Source organism: Tiliqua scincoides, chromosome 5 (assembly GCF_035046505.1).
Source record: "Tiliqua scincoides isolate rTilSci1 chromosome 5, rTilSci1.hap2, whole genome shotgun sequence".
In the NCBI taxonomy this organism is placed as follows: domain Eukaryota; kingdom Metazoa; phylum Chordata; class Lepidosauria; order Squamata; family Scincidae; genus Tiliqua; species Tiliqua scincoides.
In genome coordinates this window covers 9604502-9623422 of record NC_089825.1, presented here as the reverse complement: position 1 = coordinate 9623422, position 18921 = coordinate 9604502, and the positions used below count along the sequence as shown (strand labels likewise).

General features: G+C 41.1%; 1 protein-coding gene across 2 annotated transcripts in view; it reads right to left on the bottom strand.

The window, feature by feature from the left end:
- Positions 1 to 807: 807 nt before the first annotated feature.
- DNAJB6 (DnaJ heat shock protein family (Hsp40) member B6) overlaps positions 808 to 18921 on the bottom strand; it is a 60053-nt gene continuing 41939 nt past the window's right edge. For both annotated transcript variants that reach the window (XM_066627398.1, XM_066627399.1), the window contains exons 9-10: positions 6486 to 6680; positions 808 to 2464 (exon numbers count right to left, since the gene is read on the bottom strand). In XM_066627398.1, coding sequence (XP_066483495.1) covers positions 2382 to 2464; positions 6486 to 6680 — 278 coding nt within the window. In that variant the 3' untranslated portion in view covers positions 808 to 2381. The remainder of the gene's footprint in view (positions 2465 to 6485; positions 6681 to 18921) is intronic.

The following is an 18921-nucleotide window of genomic DNA, read 5'->3' as shown; positions in this document are numbered from 1 at the left end:
TGAGGAAGAGTAGCAGCCTCAAAATGCATTGGATCTCAAACTGTGTTGCATTGTGTAGTATTGCAGCCTATTTTACTCAATTCTTTGAAATCAGTTATCTTTTTTCGCACAATAGCTCTGAAGAATTTGAAGATCTGATCTGCAACCAAAACGGCCATCTTTACTATTAGTTTTTTCTACCCAGTTGCCCATTCTACCTCTCCAAAAGCTGTTCCTATTTCTCCCAACAACCCAACAAAACATCCAGCATCTTGTGACCCAAAGGAAGAATATTCCCTTTCTTTGAAGTGAATATGAAGAACTTCCTTTCAGTTTAGAGCAGGGGTGCCCAAACCCCGGCCCAGGGGCCACTTGCGGCCTTAGGGGGCTCCCAATCAGGCCCTCAGGGAGCCCCGTTTCCAATGAGCCTCTGGCCCCCAGAGACTTGCTGGAGCCCATGCTGGGCCAATGCAACTGCTCTCAGCATGTGGAGACTGTTTGACCTCTCACCTGAGCTGTGGGACCAGGGCTCCCCCCCACTACTTGCTGTTTCACATCTGTGATGCAGTAGGGGCAGCAAAGGAAAGGCTGCAAGAACTTCATTCATTCATGTAAGTTCAATCTCTAATAAATTCATGTATGTAAATTTATTCAAATTTTAAATGTAAATTAATTCTATTTTTCCTGGTCCCTGACACAGTGTCAGAGAGATGATGTGGCCCTCCTGCCAGAAAGTTTGGACACCCCTGGTTTAGTTCCTTGAATATTATCCACTTGTGTCAGAATTCATTTTGGACTTGTTGAATTTACTCACCCACACACACCATAAAATAGGGGAAGGTACTTTATTTCTTTAAATATTAGTTAACACTGCACAACACAATTCAGTGGCATTTGTTTTGTCACAAACCGAAAGGTACTGCATCTTACTTCAGACGAACTGTATTAAATACCCTAATGAATTGCATAAGATTATATTTTCATAGTACAAGCATTAAAGACGAACCCACATAGTACCCAAAACCTCTTGCATCACCTTCTTCCTGACCTGAGCTACACTATCAGGGATGAGTTAAAAGATCCAGGAAATTTGGGTTTCCAACAGTGCCAATGAGAAAGGGTCATATTATTTATTGACAAAATAATTAAAAAACCATTTGAGACCAAAGCAGCTTACAACTTCTCTTCATGGATTAAGCAGCAAAAGGCAACTTACAATAACCATGCTTGAAAGAAGTTAAGGCAATGGAAGGCTCCAACTTAGTATTCAGTTATGAAGTTAATGGAAGTCATGTATCATGCACTTTAAGAGGAGGGGGAATGAAATCCTACTATATTCAAATCAATTTTTCAGACAAGCGTACATGTGCCTCTCACCCATTTAACCCAAACTAGAACCTATCAACAATATATCTTTCTAACATACTTACATATATTCCTTTCGAATCAAGCAGTATAAGTCCCATAGGTTCTTATCTGGCTTCCCAAGACCCCACCCAGCCTATTAGTCCAACATGCTGGCCAAAGGAGGAAAGAGGTTTGACAGCCAGATATGGTCTTGTGAGCCTTATTTCCTGCAGTCAATGAAAACAGCATAGTATTCAAAGTACAACTGGTATAGTTGGCTTAGTAGAATTTGAAGAACTATCTACCCACAATAACCAGTTTCACTAAGTGGCTCACTGAAACCCAGCTCTCTCAAATCATTACAAGATAGGACATCTTCATGATGAGGTGTACATAAATAATGGGCAAGAAAGTGAGCCACTTTTTCCATTGGGAAAAATGCAGAAGACTGATCAAGTCACTTAGCAGTTTTGTTCAAGTTAGGTTTTAAACATCCTGTTCTCGCTGGTGAAAATTTAAAAGGCGAAATACATTTGAGGCTTATTTAAGTTATTCAAAAAATGTCAACATATTCTCTGATCAAATAATTATTTTTAAAAATTAAAGACATTTTTCAATAACCTCCTAAATCCTAGAAGAAACACACTAGCCTACCATAGCTTTAGTCCCAGAGAATGGAAGAGATCAAAGGTTCCAGTGTTATTATTTTCCAAACTTAAAAAAAGGAAAAAAACCCACCACATTTCTAGCCAGGATCTGCTCATTTTGATGCTTCCAATATCCTGATCCAAAACATGTTACATAGAAGTCAATCCCCCTGAAACCAACGGATCTGAATTCTAAGGAGCATGCTTCCGACTGGGACATATCACTGAAACTTAAGCAAATCTGTCGGGCTCAAGCATAATAGTGCAACTGTGATGTACTTTAGACAGGAGTCGTCATCTCCTTTGCTAAGTGAGAGTAGCCACAAGAAAAGAAGCACCAGGGATCTGGGCAGGGGGTTAAATGGTAAAACAGCACAAGGTCAGTGTTTTAGGGCATTGGAGTCCATTTTAATAAGGTGCCTTGGCCGACTTCTTCTTCTTCTGTTCCTCCCTCAGCTTCTGCTTCTTCCGCTTGCTGCCTTCTTTGTGTCCTGAGGAGACATGGCTGGTAAAACATTGTTCATACAGTATATTTCCCTTCATTAAAGTAGAAGCATTTAGATTTAAAAACCAGCAGTCTCCCAGATGGAAGCATGAGCAACTGCTGGGAAAAACACAAGGTTCTCCAGGGTTACCCACTCATCGTTTCCTTAACAACTGATCTATGGGTTAGCTTCTCTTAACTGAGGCTGCATCTGCAAGGCAGCTCCATTAGGGGAAGCCCCCATTCCAAGACTGGGCATCTACATGCCACCATGTGGTTCTTCCTTTCTGAGATGTTAAGCTATCTTGTGAGCTCCAGTTCCTTCTTTCTTTCTCCTGTGATCTACTTGTTCCCCTGCCATCAGCAGCACTTGAAACTCTTGTTCAATTAAATTGTCTCATCTGGTTAATTTGACTTTACTCTTACCATCAATTTCATTAAAGCCATTTTAAAACCCTTTTTTAAAAAGAAAACAAAAAGGTATGCCTTTGAAGTTCAGAAAGGAGCTAACAAAACACTTGAAGGACTTCAAAGCCATTCAGGATTAACTCATTTTCTAATAAACTGGGAACAAGTCAAAATCATTGTGTGGTTTGAGAGACAGAGAGGTGCATTTAAAAACAATCTATATGGTTCACAATAGTGAATATGATAAACGTGACATGTATTTGCTGTGCCAAGATGAGAAATAAACCTGTCCATTAGCTTTAAGCAGTTATGTTCCTATATTCCTGGATGTCCTGTGCTATACAAGTGTCACAGCTTAAGCTGAGCCACTATGTGCCACCCATGCCTAAGGACCAGAGTGAAGCCAGGCAGGCCTTATTTCAAGGAAGTGTCCATACATGGGAGACCAGGTGGATTCCATTGGAACTCTGCTAAAATCTGTACCCCAGAAAATTATTCAGAGAAGAGATACCTGCTTCTCAGGGGCTGTTCTATTCTCCAGAGAGGGTTCTGTTTTCAGATCCCCCTCTGTGAGTGCTCAGGCTCTATTGTAAAAACTTCAAACTGTTGGCTTGAGAGAGACATACAAAATCCAACAAATGATCAGCATTTGAGAAGTCCACTGTAATCAAGACCTTAAAACAAACTCGCTTATCCTTATGAATAAACTCTGATTCAAGTCATCTTGGTTAAAATTTGTTAGGGTCACCAGAGGCCACATGTTTTCCTAGAGACTACATTCAGCCCACAGCTCACCAGTTAGCCACCTCTGCTTTAAGGTATCATTGTCTTATGTTGTATATACAGGTAACATTACCTGTTGTGTTACTGAATTAATTTCTGATATCATTAAAATGTGTAAGCTATTCTACTCTTCTGGACCACTGCCACTCATCACTGCAGTCAGCTACCCAACAAGGGCAATCAAGCTTCAAGGCAGCACACCTAGCATCATTGGAATATCACCCATTCATCTGTGATATTCAGCAAAACATGAGATCACAGAATTGAGGCAACACAGAATACAGGATAAGGGTCCCAGGCTGCCCAAAGAGGGCAGTTTTGACAATGTAACAGAGTGGGTCCATTCACAGATATGAGGTTGTATGATAGCAGGATCTCCTAGGCAAGAAAAAATAATCACATAGGATTTTCTCTGTAAAAACACCAATGGCAAGGATTTAACTTTTCTGTACCCAGTGTTGGGAACTGTCTTGATCTGAGCTTACGTCCACCATGAGCAATACAGGAACAATGAAACTTACCTGATAAAGCAAAGTGCTTAAAGATTCAAAACGCTAAACAAACAAAATGATTTTTTAGTCTGGAACTCTATTCCCTTCAAAAAATAATTCATAACTTAAAAAATGCTATTTTGGTTCTTCTCACATTCAGAAGGAGAACAAAGTCATATGGAGCTGAAAGGTAAAAATCCCATGATAAATATATGTACACTGGACAGTAATAGCTAGAGTTTGATTTACCTCCCAGTATCACAGGCAGTCCTTGACTTGCTGCTGTACATGCCCCAACTGCACTGCTCTTTGAACCTAATCTATAATTTCAGAACAATGTGCAGTTGGGCTGAGGCAGAGATTTGACAACAACTGTTTTACTTGCCAAGCAAAATCACACCCAGAGGCTTGATGCTAGGCTGCCAGGTCACAAACAGCAACAAGACAATGGCATAGCAACTGAAGATCCATTAGTGTTGTTGAAAAATTCTAACTAAAAAAAAAAAAAGAATGATTACTGCATCCAGCATAGAAAAATAGCAGGGTACAAGGGCAATGTTACTCAAACTGTGGGAAGGGTCAGCTTTCCATTACCAGGCACATCACCTGTACATACATTTGTTGCCCCAACTGGCATATGCCAGTCCAGGCTACCCTGGGTCCTTGATAAATGCAGTATCAGAAACAACCATGGCAGACTGAGAGTACCATTGGCCTCTGCAAGCAGCAGGGAAGTTACAGTTTCAATCAGTGGAAGAGGGGAAACGGAACAAATAAAGAGCTCGAGAGCTTAATTCTCACCAGAGTTTCTACCACTTGTTTTTGAATTCATACAAGGAACTGCCACTGTAGTAAACTGCATCAAAAGGAGTGAAAGCTTCCTAAAGATTTGTCTAGTTCATACCTTGAACTAAAAAAGGATTTGGAATGTGTGAACCCTTATACCTCACAGATTGTACGCACTGGTGAAATTATACAATGAACAAGATGAACCAAGCTAGAGGTGACTGCAGGCAAGGAAAAATGTGGGAGAAACCCCACAGAAAACCCCAATAGCCCTGTATGACCTTAGGAAGGTCCAAAGCACTCATTGCCCTTCCTATATGAAGGATAAGTTAAAAATAAGCTATCACTGAACTCAGGATAGAGGCTGTTTCTCACATTATACAAGGCAAACAAATCAGCCAATCTGGATCTTGGACAAGCATTATCAATTCGATGCACATTAGTTGCACTCTTCACATTTTTAGGTATACACCTAAAATTGTGATATGTCCCTCACACTTTCAGCTGCTCTTGATTTAAATTTGCCTGTGGGATTGCTATATACACAATTTATCATTTTCTCCAGCTCAAAAAGGAAGTCTGGAGAGACAATGGGAGAACGAACAGGTCAGCCACGTGCAATGGTTAGCGAGGCAGGAGAGGCAGAGCCTCCCCACCAGAGTCCTTTGAGAAGTGCTGCTGCGTGAGGTGTGCAAGCAGCAGTGCTTTACAAAGGATTCCAGTGGGAGGCTCTGCCTCACCTGCCTCCTCACTCACCGCACGTCCCTGGGACAGGTACACCTGCAAGGACAATTATGGTTTCCTTAAAAATGTCAAATGACATTTCTCAGTAAGGATTATATGCAATACTAATTTAAAACAAACAGTTTCAGCTGCGCAGCCAGTGTTAGAATACTGCAGCATCTTGTTTTTTAAACATGCACTTGAAAACAGATGGGTCAGTGACCTCCTTGATGGAAGCTAGTAAAAACAAGTATGGTATGAACAATGGATTATTCAAGTTAAGGTGCTTGTTAATACTGGATACCAAGAAAAGTGTGAATGTTGCAGTATTAATCTGCACATTAAAAGCTTTAGACCTGGCACTGATTGAAATGAGTAAAATACTAAATGGGCTGCACCCACGTCAGCACCTCAACTTGCTAATGAAGTGGGGGTGGGGGAGGTGACATTCTGTAAAGACGTTGCCATCAGTTCCTAGCATGAAAATTTCCAGTTACTTGATAGTGGGCGGAAAATCCATTATTGGTACTGCAATTTCTGCTAAAACCTTGGATTTGGAACACAGGAAGCAAGCAACACGTCAGCAACTAAACCCAGTATTGCAATTTGCTGTGAGCTTAATGCATTCTGGGGAGAAAGGCATTTGCATTTTAGTTGCATAACTTCTGGAAATGGGTAGGGCAATGTGGTCCAGGACATTGTAAACTAGTCCAAATGCAGGGCAAAAAGAGTACTGGAAATGCTAGCATTAGGTCAGGATGCAGCACCATGCTCTTGCTGGGCTTTGTGATTTGGGCTTCTGGCTAACAGGCTCCTCATTCACCCGTCTGTGCACACCTGATGAATAAATGGGAGTCTCCCAGCTGGTCATAACCAAGTCATCGTCCTCATCGTTATTACAGTGAAAGACATGCTTGGAGTAGGCAGCAGGCTTGAGGGACTTTGGAGAGCGGACACTGGCTGGCTGGAAAGGCAAGGCGTTTTGTCCTCTGCGTCTGCATTCCTCTGCAAAAGCGTCATCATCTGCTACACCTGCGGGTGGGGGGAAAAAGCAGACCATTCAAAAGAGAAACAAACTGGCTCCCCAGAAAGGCTCTCTCTTCCATGGAAAACAAACATCAGAAGCAATCAAATCTGAGACCCAATCTTAATACTGTAATTCTTTTAAGTAAGTCACTTAAGCCTTTTTGTATCTCAGTTTCTCCATTTGTAATAGAGGAACAATATTTCTCTAGCTGGTATATGGGCTTTACCCTCCTCATTTACCACAAACAATGACTGGGGAACTGCCTTGCTAAATCTCTGCTGCATTGGAGCAGTAAAGAAAAACAAAAAATTTGTTTACAGAGAAAATCTGTAGGTAAAGTTTCTAGGCAAAGACTCCCACACATGTTTATTACATACTGTTTTGAAGGGAATGGGACAGTTGGGTGCTCTGCTCGTTTAATTAAACTTTTACCCAGCTGTGTACAGAATAGTGAAGAGTTAAAGAGAAAGTCAGTGGATACTGTTCTCCAAAAGGTTCCATGGCCTGAGCACACCCCCCAATTGTGGAAATGCAATGAAACTAGAAGAAAGTCACATTAAATGTTTACATCTTCCCTGCTAAGTTTAGCTAGGAAGAAACTTTACAAGATTTGATGAAGCAACCCATTCCTTTGAGCATTTGTAAACAGAGTCAACAGGTCAGTCATTTGACTGCAGGATTAGTTGAAGGATCCTAAGAAACAAGGTCTGCTATGAGGAAACACTACAAGTCAACACAGGTAAGATAGTAGTTATGACTTTAAAGAAAAGTGAACTGCAGCAAATGAAAACTGCAGAATCAAGGGATGATTGGGAGAACTAAGTCTCATATGAAGCAGATCTGCTTGCTTCAAGAGGGAAGCCTTTTGAAGTGCTTGGAGGTCATGTATAGTTCCAGTTGCGCCCAGAGGTCTTTGATGGACCAAACCCGCAGATTCCATTATCCATGGGTTTTGATATTCATAGGGGGTGTCTAGGGACAGATCCCATGTGGTCCTAACGTTCCTAATTATATATAAAAGTCAACATAATAGAAATTGAGTACCATAGTTGAAAGCTAAGGGCCATGGCAAACTAGGCCCCAAAAGTTGTCATTAGAGAAAGACAGCTCTGAATAACTGCATTTCAGAGCTGGAATTTTTTCATTAATGCTGCCTCAAAGAAATATGTAAACTCATCATCATTTCCATATGCAATTAAATAGAACAATGAGCCTTTTGGTAGGATGGTTTCTTGTAACACCGCACACAATTCCTAGGATGACACAACATTACCCCTTTAAAACAGACACACCCTTGAGCACTGGGACCCAGGCACGGACTCAGGCTGGGTGGTGAGTGTGGTGGTGCGGTGGCGACTGAGATGTAAGCCATTCTTTGTACGCTTCAGTCATGTCTCTGGTTCTTATGGAGCATGAGTCTAAACTTGCAACCATGTTGTCTCTACATATTTGGTTACATGATGGTTGAATGCTAAGTTGTGCCTCAGAAGTCAGTAGTCTCCACCCCCCACATAGCTACCACCACCTACAATTCCAACAGACAGTACATTGAAAGGTCTCATAGTGAAGCAAGTAAATGACAGTTTCTAATGTTTTACTCAAAGGTCAGTGATGACGCAGGATGAACGATGCAATTTGCACAACTCATACTGGAGCTTTTAGCTTCTCTTAGGACTGATAGGTTGTAAAGAAGTTACATGATACGCCATGTCTCTCCTTCCACATTGCTGGATCAACACAACTATAATACATTGCCAAGACTTCCTGCACAAGTGGAAACTGGTGGGAGAAAGCTGCTTCTAGCTTCAGGCACTAGCAACACATACACTGCGGTGGCTGAAACCAAAATCCTAAGAACCGCAGTCTCAGTGTGTTTCTGCCCTGCAGCAGCCATTCAAACATCGTTCAAGGAGGTTATTCATTCACGCGGATGTGGCAAACAGTTTTATTTGAAGCTGGTACCACAAATGGATTGAGGGTTCCTCAACTAAACTGTAAAAACTCTCGAGAAAGAAACTGCATGCACCCAGCGAGGCCCTGAGTTTGTTTTATAAACGAAGCTGAAGCCACTCACAACACAAAGGAAAAGACAGCACAAACATAAGGAAATTATCCCAGGCAAGAAGAAAGTTTCATGCTTTTGCACATGAATGTGTACAACTAAGAAAGCAGCATTGCCTTACAACATAGCCACAGAATATATCCCATACAGTTCTCCACATAATCCAACATCTTCAGAGGAGGCCTTGCTGGTAGTTACTTCATAACCCATTTCTGCCCATCCCACAGGTGTATATATTTGGTCCCTGTTGCGTATATGCGATGGGCAGAAATGGCTTAAAGGAAGCATTAGTGAGGAGAAAAAGATTCAGGCCTTCTCTATGGTGGCACCTTAGCTTTGGAACACTCTGCCCCAGGTAAGTGCATTTAGCCATAGCTAAGTAGACGAGCAAAGGGCTTTTCAGATGTGCCCTGGTTTAAAGTTTAGGGAAGCCCTCTACTTCTCCCACTTTAAAAATCCTAATGTCAGTATTTTACATTTCCTTAATAATATTGTAGCTCTTAGATATTTGTTTTTAGGATGTTTTATTTGCATGAATTCTTCTGACTTAATAAGGTGCTGCACAAGCCCTTGTTTGGGCTGAACATTGCAGGAAGGGTAAAACTACAGAACTCAGATGTTAGTACCATTAGGAATCAACTTCTCATGGAGGAAGCCACAAATGCTAAAGCACTCGACTATGCAATGCCCTATCCACAGAAGACACTCCACCCTACTCCCAAAAGGCCCCAGTTTTAGGGAATGAATCACTCCTCAGAGCAAGATATAAAGTACAAAGTAGAAAGGATCGAGCCAGATGGAATATAACAGTATGAAAGCTTAACTGACGTACATAAGAACATAAGAACAGCCCCACTGGATCAGGCCATAGGCCCATTAGTCCAGCTTCCTGTATCTCACAGCGGCCCACCAAATGCCCCAGGGAGCATACCAGATAACACGAGACCTCATCCTGGTGCCCTCCCCTGCATCTGGCATTCTGACATAACCCATTTCTAAAATCAGGAGGTTGCGCATACACATCATGGCTTGTACCCCATAATGGATTTTTCCTCCAGAAACTTGTCCAATCCCCTTTTAAAGGCATCTAGGCTAGACGCCAGCACCACATCCTGTGGCAAGGAGTTCCACAGACCGACCACACGCTGAGTAAAGAAATATTTTCTTTTGTCTGTCCTAAACCGCCCAACACTCAATTTTAGTGGATGTCCCCTGGTTCTGGTATTATGTGAGAGTGTAAAGAGCATCTCCCTATCCACTCTGTCCATTCCCTGCATAATTTTGTATGTCTCAATCATGTCCCCCCTCAGGCGCCTCTTTTCTAGGCTGAAGAGGCCCAAACGCCATAGCCTTTCCTCATAAGGAAGGTGCCCCAGCCCCGTAATCATCTTAGTCGCTCTCTTTTGCACCTTTTCCATTTCCAGAAACATTAGAAACGTAGAAACATTAGATGTAGAAACATTAGAAGAAGCAAAAGAGGTTTTGGAATTCTATCACATGATTTAGTTATTAAATAATGTTTTATTTATTAACTCATTAACCATGTTTAAAACTGTGCCCATTAAGCATGGTGTCACTGAAGGTGGTGCCACATTATGTAGGTGTTTTCCTTCCTGACTCATGCGCTCACAGGTTCAGAGGACTGGATGGGGTTGGTGGCTGGACAGCCTTATATTGGAGCTGCCACAGTAGCAGAATCCCAGGGAGCAGGGAAGATATTTCCATACCATGCCCTCCCCCCGCCCTAGTCTCTCTCCTAGCTGTCTCACCACCATAATGTTGTACTGAACTGCATTAAAGTCTGTTAGTCACTTTGAATGAAGTCTCATAGAAACACAGGATTCAGAGCCCAATCCTATGCATGTCTACTCAGAAGTCCCATTATAGTAAATGAAGCTTACTCACAAGAAAGTGTGGATAGGACTGTAGCCTTAGTTATTAAAATGGAAGTATGAGTTGCCCTTCTCATGCCCAAGGGGGCTTACATACACAAAATAAATCTCTACAGAATAAGAACAGTGCAGAAAGCATGCAGCAAGACTAGACATGCCATGCCAACAAAAAGGAGTGAGTTCTGTACTCCTTCCAAAAGGCTGCTTAAGAATGAAAATTGTGAATTGGGAAGATTCTTCTACAGTTAGTTTGGAAACATTCACACCTTGCGCAGATGGAATTGGAGCAGGAGGTAGTGGACAGCAGCAGGAAAACAGAACATGTGGGGCCAAGACTGTGAAGGGCTGTAAAAGGTGTGAATGTGCACTTGGAAATGAGTCCAGAAGCAAACCAGTGTAGCTAGAACAACACTGGCTGAATACTCGAGCATCTACCCATATTTACTGAAACTGGGTGTTAAGAGACAAGGATAGCAAGGTCCTTCAGACTCTTTCCCATCTGACTGGGGCCTGGGAGAGAGCTCCTCAGCCCTGGCTCTCCCTCCCTAGAGTGGTATTCCTTGGCCCGCACACTGCTGCCCTTCCAGTGGGGGCAGATATGTTTTATTTCAGAAGGTTTTGAATCTGTAATTTTATCAAGCTACTGTTTTATTGTTGTGGAGTTTGTGGAGTTGTTTTAGGTTTGCAGTTCTGTTTCCTTTGGTGTGCTTTAATTTCTGGGAGTCACTGTGCATTTCTGCACAAGTCAAGATATAAATATAAATTCCAAAAATACACTAAAATACAGGGTTGTCAAACTCGTTTCATACAGCAGGCAGAATAGCATTTGTGATGCCTGCTGAGGGCCAGAAGTGATGTCATTAAGGAAGTGATGTCATTAAACAGGTCATAATCAAAAATGAGCGCTTTTTCTCACTTAGGAACACATTAGCTGCAAATGAGAGAAACAAATCTTGATCATATTTCAAGTTACAAGACAGCCCAATTTTCATGTGGGCTGCCCTTTCTGCAGTAACACCTCAGTACTGTTTAGCAGCCGAGAGCATGAGGGCTGGATAAAAAGCTTCTGCGGGCTGCCTCCGGCCCCCTATGTTTGACACCCCTGCACTAAAACATAGGATGCTTTTGGACCACAGTACTGAAAAGCATAGGCATGTTAAAATTCTCAAACTCCACTAAACTTTCATGTTTTTCCAATGAGGTTTACATGGAAAACTAGTCTAATCCTCATCCTACCTTGAGACCAGAGTTTAGCTCTGTAACCAGAGACTACTTGAATGCATAAGGCATCTTCTCTCACCCTCAGTTTTGAACAGAAATAAGTGATCTACCAATCAAGATCACCGAGAAGCCGGCAAAGCACTGAAAAGCACTTACAAGTAAATAAACAACAGTAAGCAGTAAAGAAATGTTTGAGCTTATTTGAAAGATGCATGCTTCTCTCCAATTTCTGGAATTCTTAAAACAGAAGTCCTCCTCTGTTCTAGGAAAACAGTGAGAAGTTGCTCCTCTTTTCCCATAGGAAGGCATCACTGGAGGTAACATGTTCTTCACCAAGATCACCTGAAGGACTAATTCATTTGATATTACTTGCATGGCAGAAATTCTGAATAGGCAGGGAGTAGTTTGCAGCAGCAATATCCACGTATATGCTCCAATTTGATGTCTTGATTTATGAGGATATAAATTGCTTGGTTTACCAAAAGTCTAGAAGGTCCAAAGGAAACACCCTCCTCTCCTCAAAAAGTTTGTAGAATCCATCAATTCATTTCTAACAATACTGGAAAATAAAAGGAACCTACAAAAAGGGATCTGTAACAAAATGTTACATAGCCTCAATACCAAAGCCCAGTAGGGTCAAGCAGGCAAATTCTTCCTTTCTGTACATCCTCCAGGTTCCTCTGCAGCTACTGCTTCTCCAGTTGACAATATTTGACAACAGTTGACAACATTTCAGGGCTCCTGGAGGTCACTGAACATGCTGTTATTCAGGATGGAGTTCTTTGTCATCGATACTGACTTTTCTCTAATGTGATGTCACATATTGTCATTTAGAATGGCCTAGTAATAAGGTTTACACCTAGAATGAGCTCTGACTGCAACCTAGTTACTAAGAAAACTACACTGGTCCCTTAGTCACATACTTGACAGTTATGGATGCACTGAGATGTTTCTGATCTTCCAAACAAGGATCTGAAGAATTGGAAACAAGCTGGGTGCTTGCGGTCTCCCCATCCCTTCCTTCTTCCTCTCAAGTGCTCAGCTTAATGGGATATTTGCTGCTCTTTAAAAACTGGCACATTACCATTACTCCTAAACTGACAAACTCTAGTTTGCACAAGCCCTCCAAAGGTGGATCAAACTATGATTTGGAGGCCTTCATTAAACCACAGTTTGCTGGTTCTAAGGAGGATGTCCCAAACCTTGATTAAGAAGGTAAGATAAGAAGATCCAGCTGGATCCTAGTCCCACCCCCCTCCTCAGGCCTGTCCATCCACTGACCTACCAGGATGTCCCCATTCCACCCTCCCCAAACCCCTATGCCAGCCGAAGGAGGCCAGCACAAACTTACCTGCCTGTGTCAGCACAGAGACTGGATCTGGCCTCCACAGGCCAGTGCACAGCCTTGAACTGGCCTACCCAACTCATAAGGAGGCGCAAACATGCCTTAAGGCATATTTGCAACACCCCTGGGCTGGCGCAAGGGACTTGCACTAGCCCAGCAAGCACCTAGAATTGCACTCTCAGTCACAACAATGTTATTAGAGTCTAAACTTTAGACCCTTTTTAAAGGTCACAACCAGTATAACATCCAAATCCCCTGCTTTCCATATTCCCCTTATTTAGAGGAAAAGAGGATGTGGTATATATCCTAGACAGCAGGGGGCAATATCGCACACTAAGAAAAATCTGTAATAGGTATATGTTAAAAATGTATTCCTAAGAAAGATTAAAAAAGGTGTTTGAGAGCACATTTGTAAGGGATACATACTTCAAAATTCATTAACAGCTCCACATTATCAGAAGCCACTACACATACATCAGCTGTACTCTGAACATTTGCGAAAAGGGGACAGTTGGCTGCCAGACTTTGTTTTGACTGCTTATTGAGAGCAAAGTCTGGCTGCCTACATGTTGCAAAGCAATAGGGTCTTTTCACAATAGTATTACTGTAAGAAGTTGCCATGGCCTCAAGCTTTACAGATGGATTAAAGCAATGCATGGAGGATAGATCTAGGAAGTCTGCATATACAGAGCGTCAGCTCAACAGTATACAATGCTTAGAAATAACCGGTTGCCTGACTCCAAACTAACATTTGATATGGGCTGTCTGTACACTAGAGTCTGTGCCAGAACAGGCCTTACTTAGGAAGTGTCAGTACTGCTCAGTAGTCTCTCTTGGGATCACATTTCTGTATAGCCACAAAGTGACTGGGTGGGTCTCAGTTCTGTATCTGTAAAATGGCTACTTTAGGCAGCAGTGATAAGGACTATAAGCACTATACAAGTCTGAGGGGACAAATGAGTAAAAGTAGGAAAAGGTCTGAACAGCAAGACTGACTGCTAATGTTCTTAACATTTTAATATGGCGAGGAACTGCTTGGGAATCCTGAGCATATATCATCTATATATAATCCCTACTAAGTAGGCAAGGAGGCACCTTTTAAAGTGGTGGTCTCTTATATAGAGCTAGAGAGACCTTTATTGGCATTAACTTGTGTTCCAATGAATAAGTCACTAAAATAAAATGTAAAATAAAAAGAAATATAAAAAATTTGTCACACACAAATTTTAAGGTTAAAATACAAACAAACCATACAAATAAGCCATATTACACCAGACTATTTCCATACTTTTGTACAACTGACAAAAGGAAATTAGCAGTGCCCTGCAACGCAGATCTACTGGGCCATCATTTAATAAGTATACAAATTTCAGCTGCTCTGAGAGGGTCTTATATTTAGCAGTGGGAGTAACTGTCCCTTTTCGTGCCATCATGGCGCCTTTCCAGTGGCCATTATTTTTTCTGCACCTCTTTTTAGACTGAGCCCTTTGGGGACAGGAAACAATTTATTGATTTTGCTACGTAAACCGCTTTATGAACTACCTTTTGTTGATAAGTAGTAAATTATATTAATATAGGACCATCTATGTACAGAGATAGCTTGTAGTATAATGCTTGCCCAGCATAAGCAAAATGCTCCTTCTGTTCTCAGGAGTTTCCATTCAGAGTGTGGTTACATTCATGAAAGTGTTACTCTAGATGCCACTCATAGTACTTTAACAGAAAATGAAAGGACAGGTCTGTGAATAATCCTGAAACAGAAGATTATACCGAGGAAAGGCAGGGAAATGGAAAGGGGGAAGAATGTGCTATTTCAGCTACACATACATATGTTTTAGTCAAAATATATTCAGGTATAAAATAAGGAGCTGTGCCAAAGTCATCACAGAAAAGTTGCATTTTAGCAGGGCTCACCCCAGCAGTGTCTTTTCTAGTGGCTGTCTGCTGGTGTTCTTTTGTATCTTTTTAGATTGTGAGCCCTTTTGGGACAGGGAGACATTTGTCATTTGATTTTTCTCTATAAACACTTTGTGAACTTTTTTTGTTGAAAAGCGGTATATAAATACTGTTAATAATGATAATAATTTTAAAAAGGGATTTGAAGGAAGCAAGAAAAGTGGCATCACAGAAGCATTCTGAGAGGGAGAAAGGTAGATGTGATCAGTACCACCAAACCTAGAAACATCCTCCTTTCTGCATGCATCTGTGATGTGGCAAACATCACCAAGATGGCCTGGCGGGAAGATATAAACCAAGCGCCAAGTTTACACTCCTTGGAGTATTTTTAGCATGGGCAACTAAGTGACTGTTCAAAAACATTTGCTATCAACATACGCTTTGGGGAGCTGCAGTTTCATACAGGTTGGTGGCAATATTTTGAATGCTAGAACTGCACACAAAGAAATATTCTCCAGAGCATTAGAAATCTGAATAAGAGAGGTACAGTCACAAAGCAAGACTGAGCTTGCAATCCCATGGACAAAGTAGTAATAAATTCATCCCAGCTCAAGGCAGAAGCATGACAGAAGCAGGAACATGCTCTGAGTAGGACAGAATGAGTTGTTCTCACCAAATAGCACAAAGCGTCCTCTCCCACACCCTATCTTGAGGGTGCATCTCATTTCATTATATTGGGTAGAGGAAAAGTGTGCCTGTCTGAGCCATTCCAAGTACAAAAAACCCTTTTGTGCAGTCCAGTGAAAGGGGAAATACACAATTGTTTAGCATATTAATTGAACGTTTTAATAGATTATATATTCCCATTTCTGAGGGACAAGTGTGGCAGATTTCCAATTATGCTATGGTATTATGTTCATGCCTGAGGAGAAGATTCATGTCTGAAGGGGATGCCTTACAATGCAACAAAGATGTTAATAGTCTCCCTTTCTCCTCTCAACAAAGATGCCATAAAGATATGCCATCTCTCTGATCATTGTTGGCCACCCATTAAGACCAAGTCAATAAACCATTGTTAAACCAAGTGACTGACAAAGAAGGGCTGAGCCCAAGACATTACCATAGTTCTCAAACAGGAGGCTCTCATTGGTAGTTGGAAGTCTCCCTCCAAGCAACTGTATATATCTCACTCAAAGCCTAAATGGACTAATGGGTACTAATCCTGATTATGAATGAAAAGCTCATCTGTTCAGGAACTGCCACCACATTTACAATTCATGACCCTACATGCAAAAGGACAGCACCCATGCCTCAACTCACAGGAATTACATACAATCCTCACCCTTACTGACAATCCTCATTAGACTACAAAAGAAGCAGGACTTGAAATGACTGTCATTTTGCAATCCCTGCCCCATCTTGCTTCAGCAGGCCATGCACTTCCAAAACTACATTCAGGCAATAATTTCCTATGTCTCAACCAACCTGAAATGCAATTCCAGAATATAGTTTACTATATTACTGGCATCAAGTTAGTCTACTGGCATCAAGGGTTGGTGCCATGTACAAGCTGTTGCAAGATTACACACACACACACACCCACACCCAACTACTCTAGGGTCATTTCACAGCAAACACAGCCATGAACAGCCATGGGTTATGCAACTATCTTATTGTCAAGGGATGCTGAGCCCACTCTGATGCACCAGCAATGTTGGTAAAATTCTACCAAAATGCATCCTAGCAGAGCTCAAGAGCAACTCTTCTGTACAAAAAGGCCATCTTACATCTTACCTCTTGGTCACTGTACTAGCTGTTACAATTTCATTTAAGTAGCAACAGAACTAGCTGGATGTAGATGATTCACAATTGGGAGACCAATGGCATGTACACTGGGACAAAAGAGACCCACAGCTTTAGGTCTCCACATTAAGACATAATGACCATCAACATACATCAGATGAACTCTCAGGGAAAGACCAGGTGCTAAAGAGTGGTAAGTATGTACACTTCCACTTTCCATGTGGTTGCACTATTTGGGATTTGTTAACCAAGTTCAGAATATTTTGCTCATATACTACAATAACAAAGAAACCCTCTACACACACCCCAGTATAGCCAAGCCAAATGAAGTTATTCATTTCCATCAGAGTGCATGAGGAGATACACCACCATATGCTATCTAACTGGAAACCACAAGGTGTTCAGGAAATAATACCTACTTGTTTTTAGCTTTCTCTCAAAAGATGAGAAAGGTTACAGGGCAATCCTAAACATGTTTATTTATTCATTTATTTATTATTATTATTATTATTATTATTATTATTATTATTATTATTATTATTATTATTATTATTTATATACTGCTTTTCAACTCAGAAGTAAATCCCATCTGTCCAGTAGAGCTTCCTTTCAGGTAAATTGTGTGGAATTTCAGCCTTAGACCTAAACTCTTAAAAAGGTCAGCTCAGATTCTTAAACCACAACATACTGTACTACAGTTCCTTTGCATGGCGTAGTGTACCAATGTGCATTCCTGGGCAATTGTCTATAATCAACAAGTCTACATAGACATACTCTGGTTTTAATGTTTATTTACACATGTGGCAAATTAATGTTGGGAGATACCTGAAAACAGGCAACAGGAATTACCATGTTCTACCACAGTGGCTCTCAAACCTTTTAGCACCAGGACCCACTTTTTAGAATGACAAGCTGTCAGTACCCTCCCGAAGTGATGTCATTAAGCTGGAATTGATGTCATAGCCAGAACTGACAACATTAAGCAGGAAAATTTTTAACACCCCCCCATATAACAAAATCAAATTAAATTAATTAAAGTAAATTAAAAGTTTACAATAAGTACAAGTTTAAAGATTTATTTAAAATAAAGAAGCTTCCTGATCCTCCCAAGCAGTTGCTGATCTGGTTAAAAAAATTCCCCAAACATTTTGGGCTGCAATCCTATCCACACTTACACAGGAGTAAGCCCCATTGACTACCATTGTTAAAAGCATATACATAGTAGCCTGTTAAAAGTACACAGCAGTAACATTTCCCCAAATGCAGCCTCATACTATGGTAGCATTATATCTATTAAGAATAAAATGCACATTGAAATGAATGGGAATCCACCTGAAATTGGCTCATGACCCAACTAGTGGGTCCTGACCCACAGTTTGAGAAACAGTGCTCTAGCACAAAAGGTAAAAATACACTCCCACATGGAACAAGCCCCAATTTTTAGCATTACTTCTAGAGAACTAAAAACCGGGGAGGGCTGCTCTTTGTGAGGCTTTGCTCTTATACATAGCACACAACCAACTTCTGTTGATCTGGGAGAAGATCAAGCATCTGAAGTCCAAGCAAATGCCAATGACCCTAAGCGTTTGCAATACCACCCATGGATTGTGCAAATGCTTCTGAATACTAAGATTTCTCTCGTCAGCTAATGTTTGAAATTCCAAGAAAGTCCACAAGACTTCAGCAATTCCAAATAAGGTAATAAAACATCATTTGGTTTTTTAACACACACAAACTATGCCGTGCTCAATGAGATACTTTCTTGTAAATATATTTCTATATATGCTAACCCTACAAAACTTTGAAAAACATTCCAGCGTTTGATATTATGCAAAAAAAGTCATTTTAGAATTCCAACAAAAAATGTGTTTCATAGATGAACCATTTCTGGAATGTCAGAGCAGCTGTTAAGGCAGGCATGTTTAAACTGTCATTTTACCAGCCACAAAGGGGCTTACAAATTCAGAATAGCATTTAGGCTGTTACACTGCACAGCACAAATATTCAAGTTCCCTGGTACAAATTTG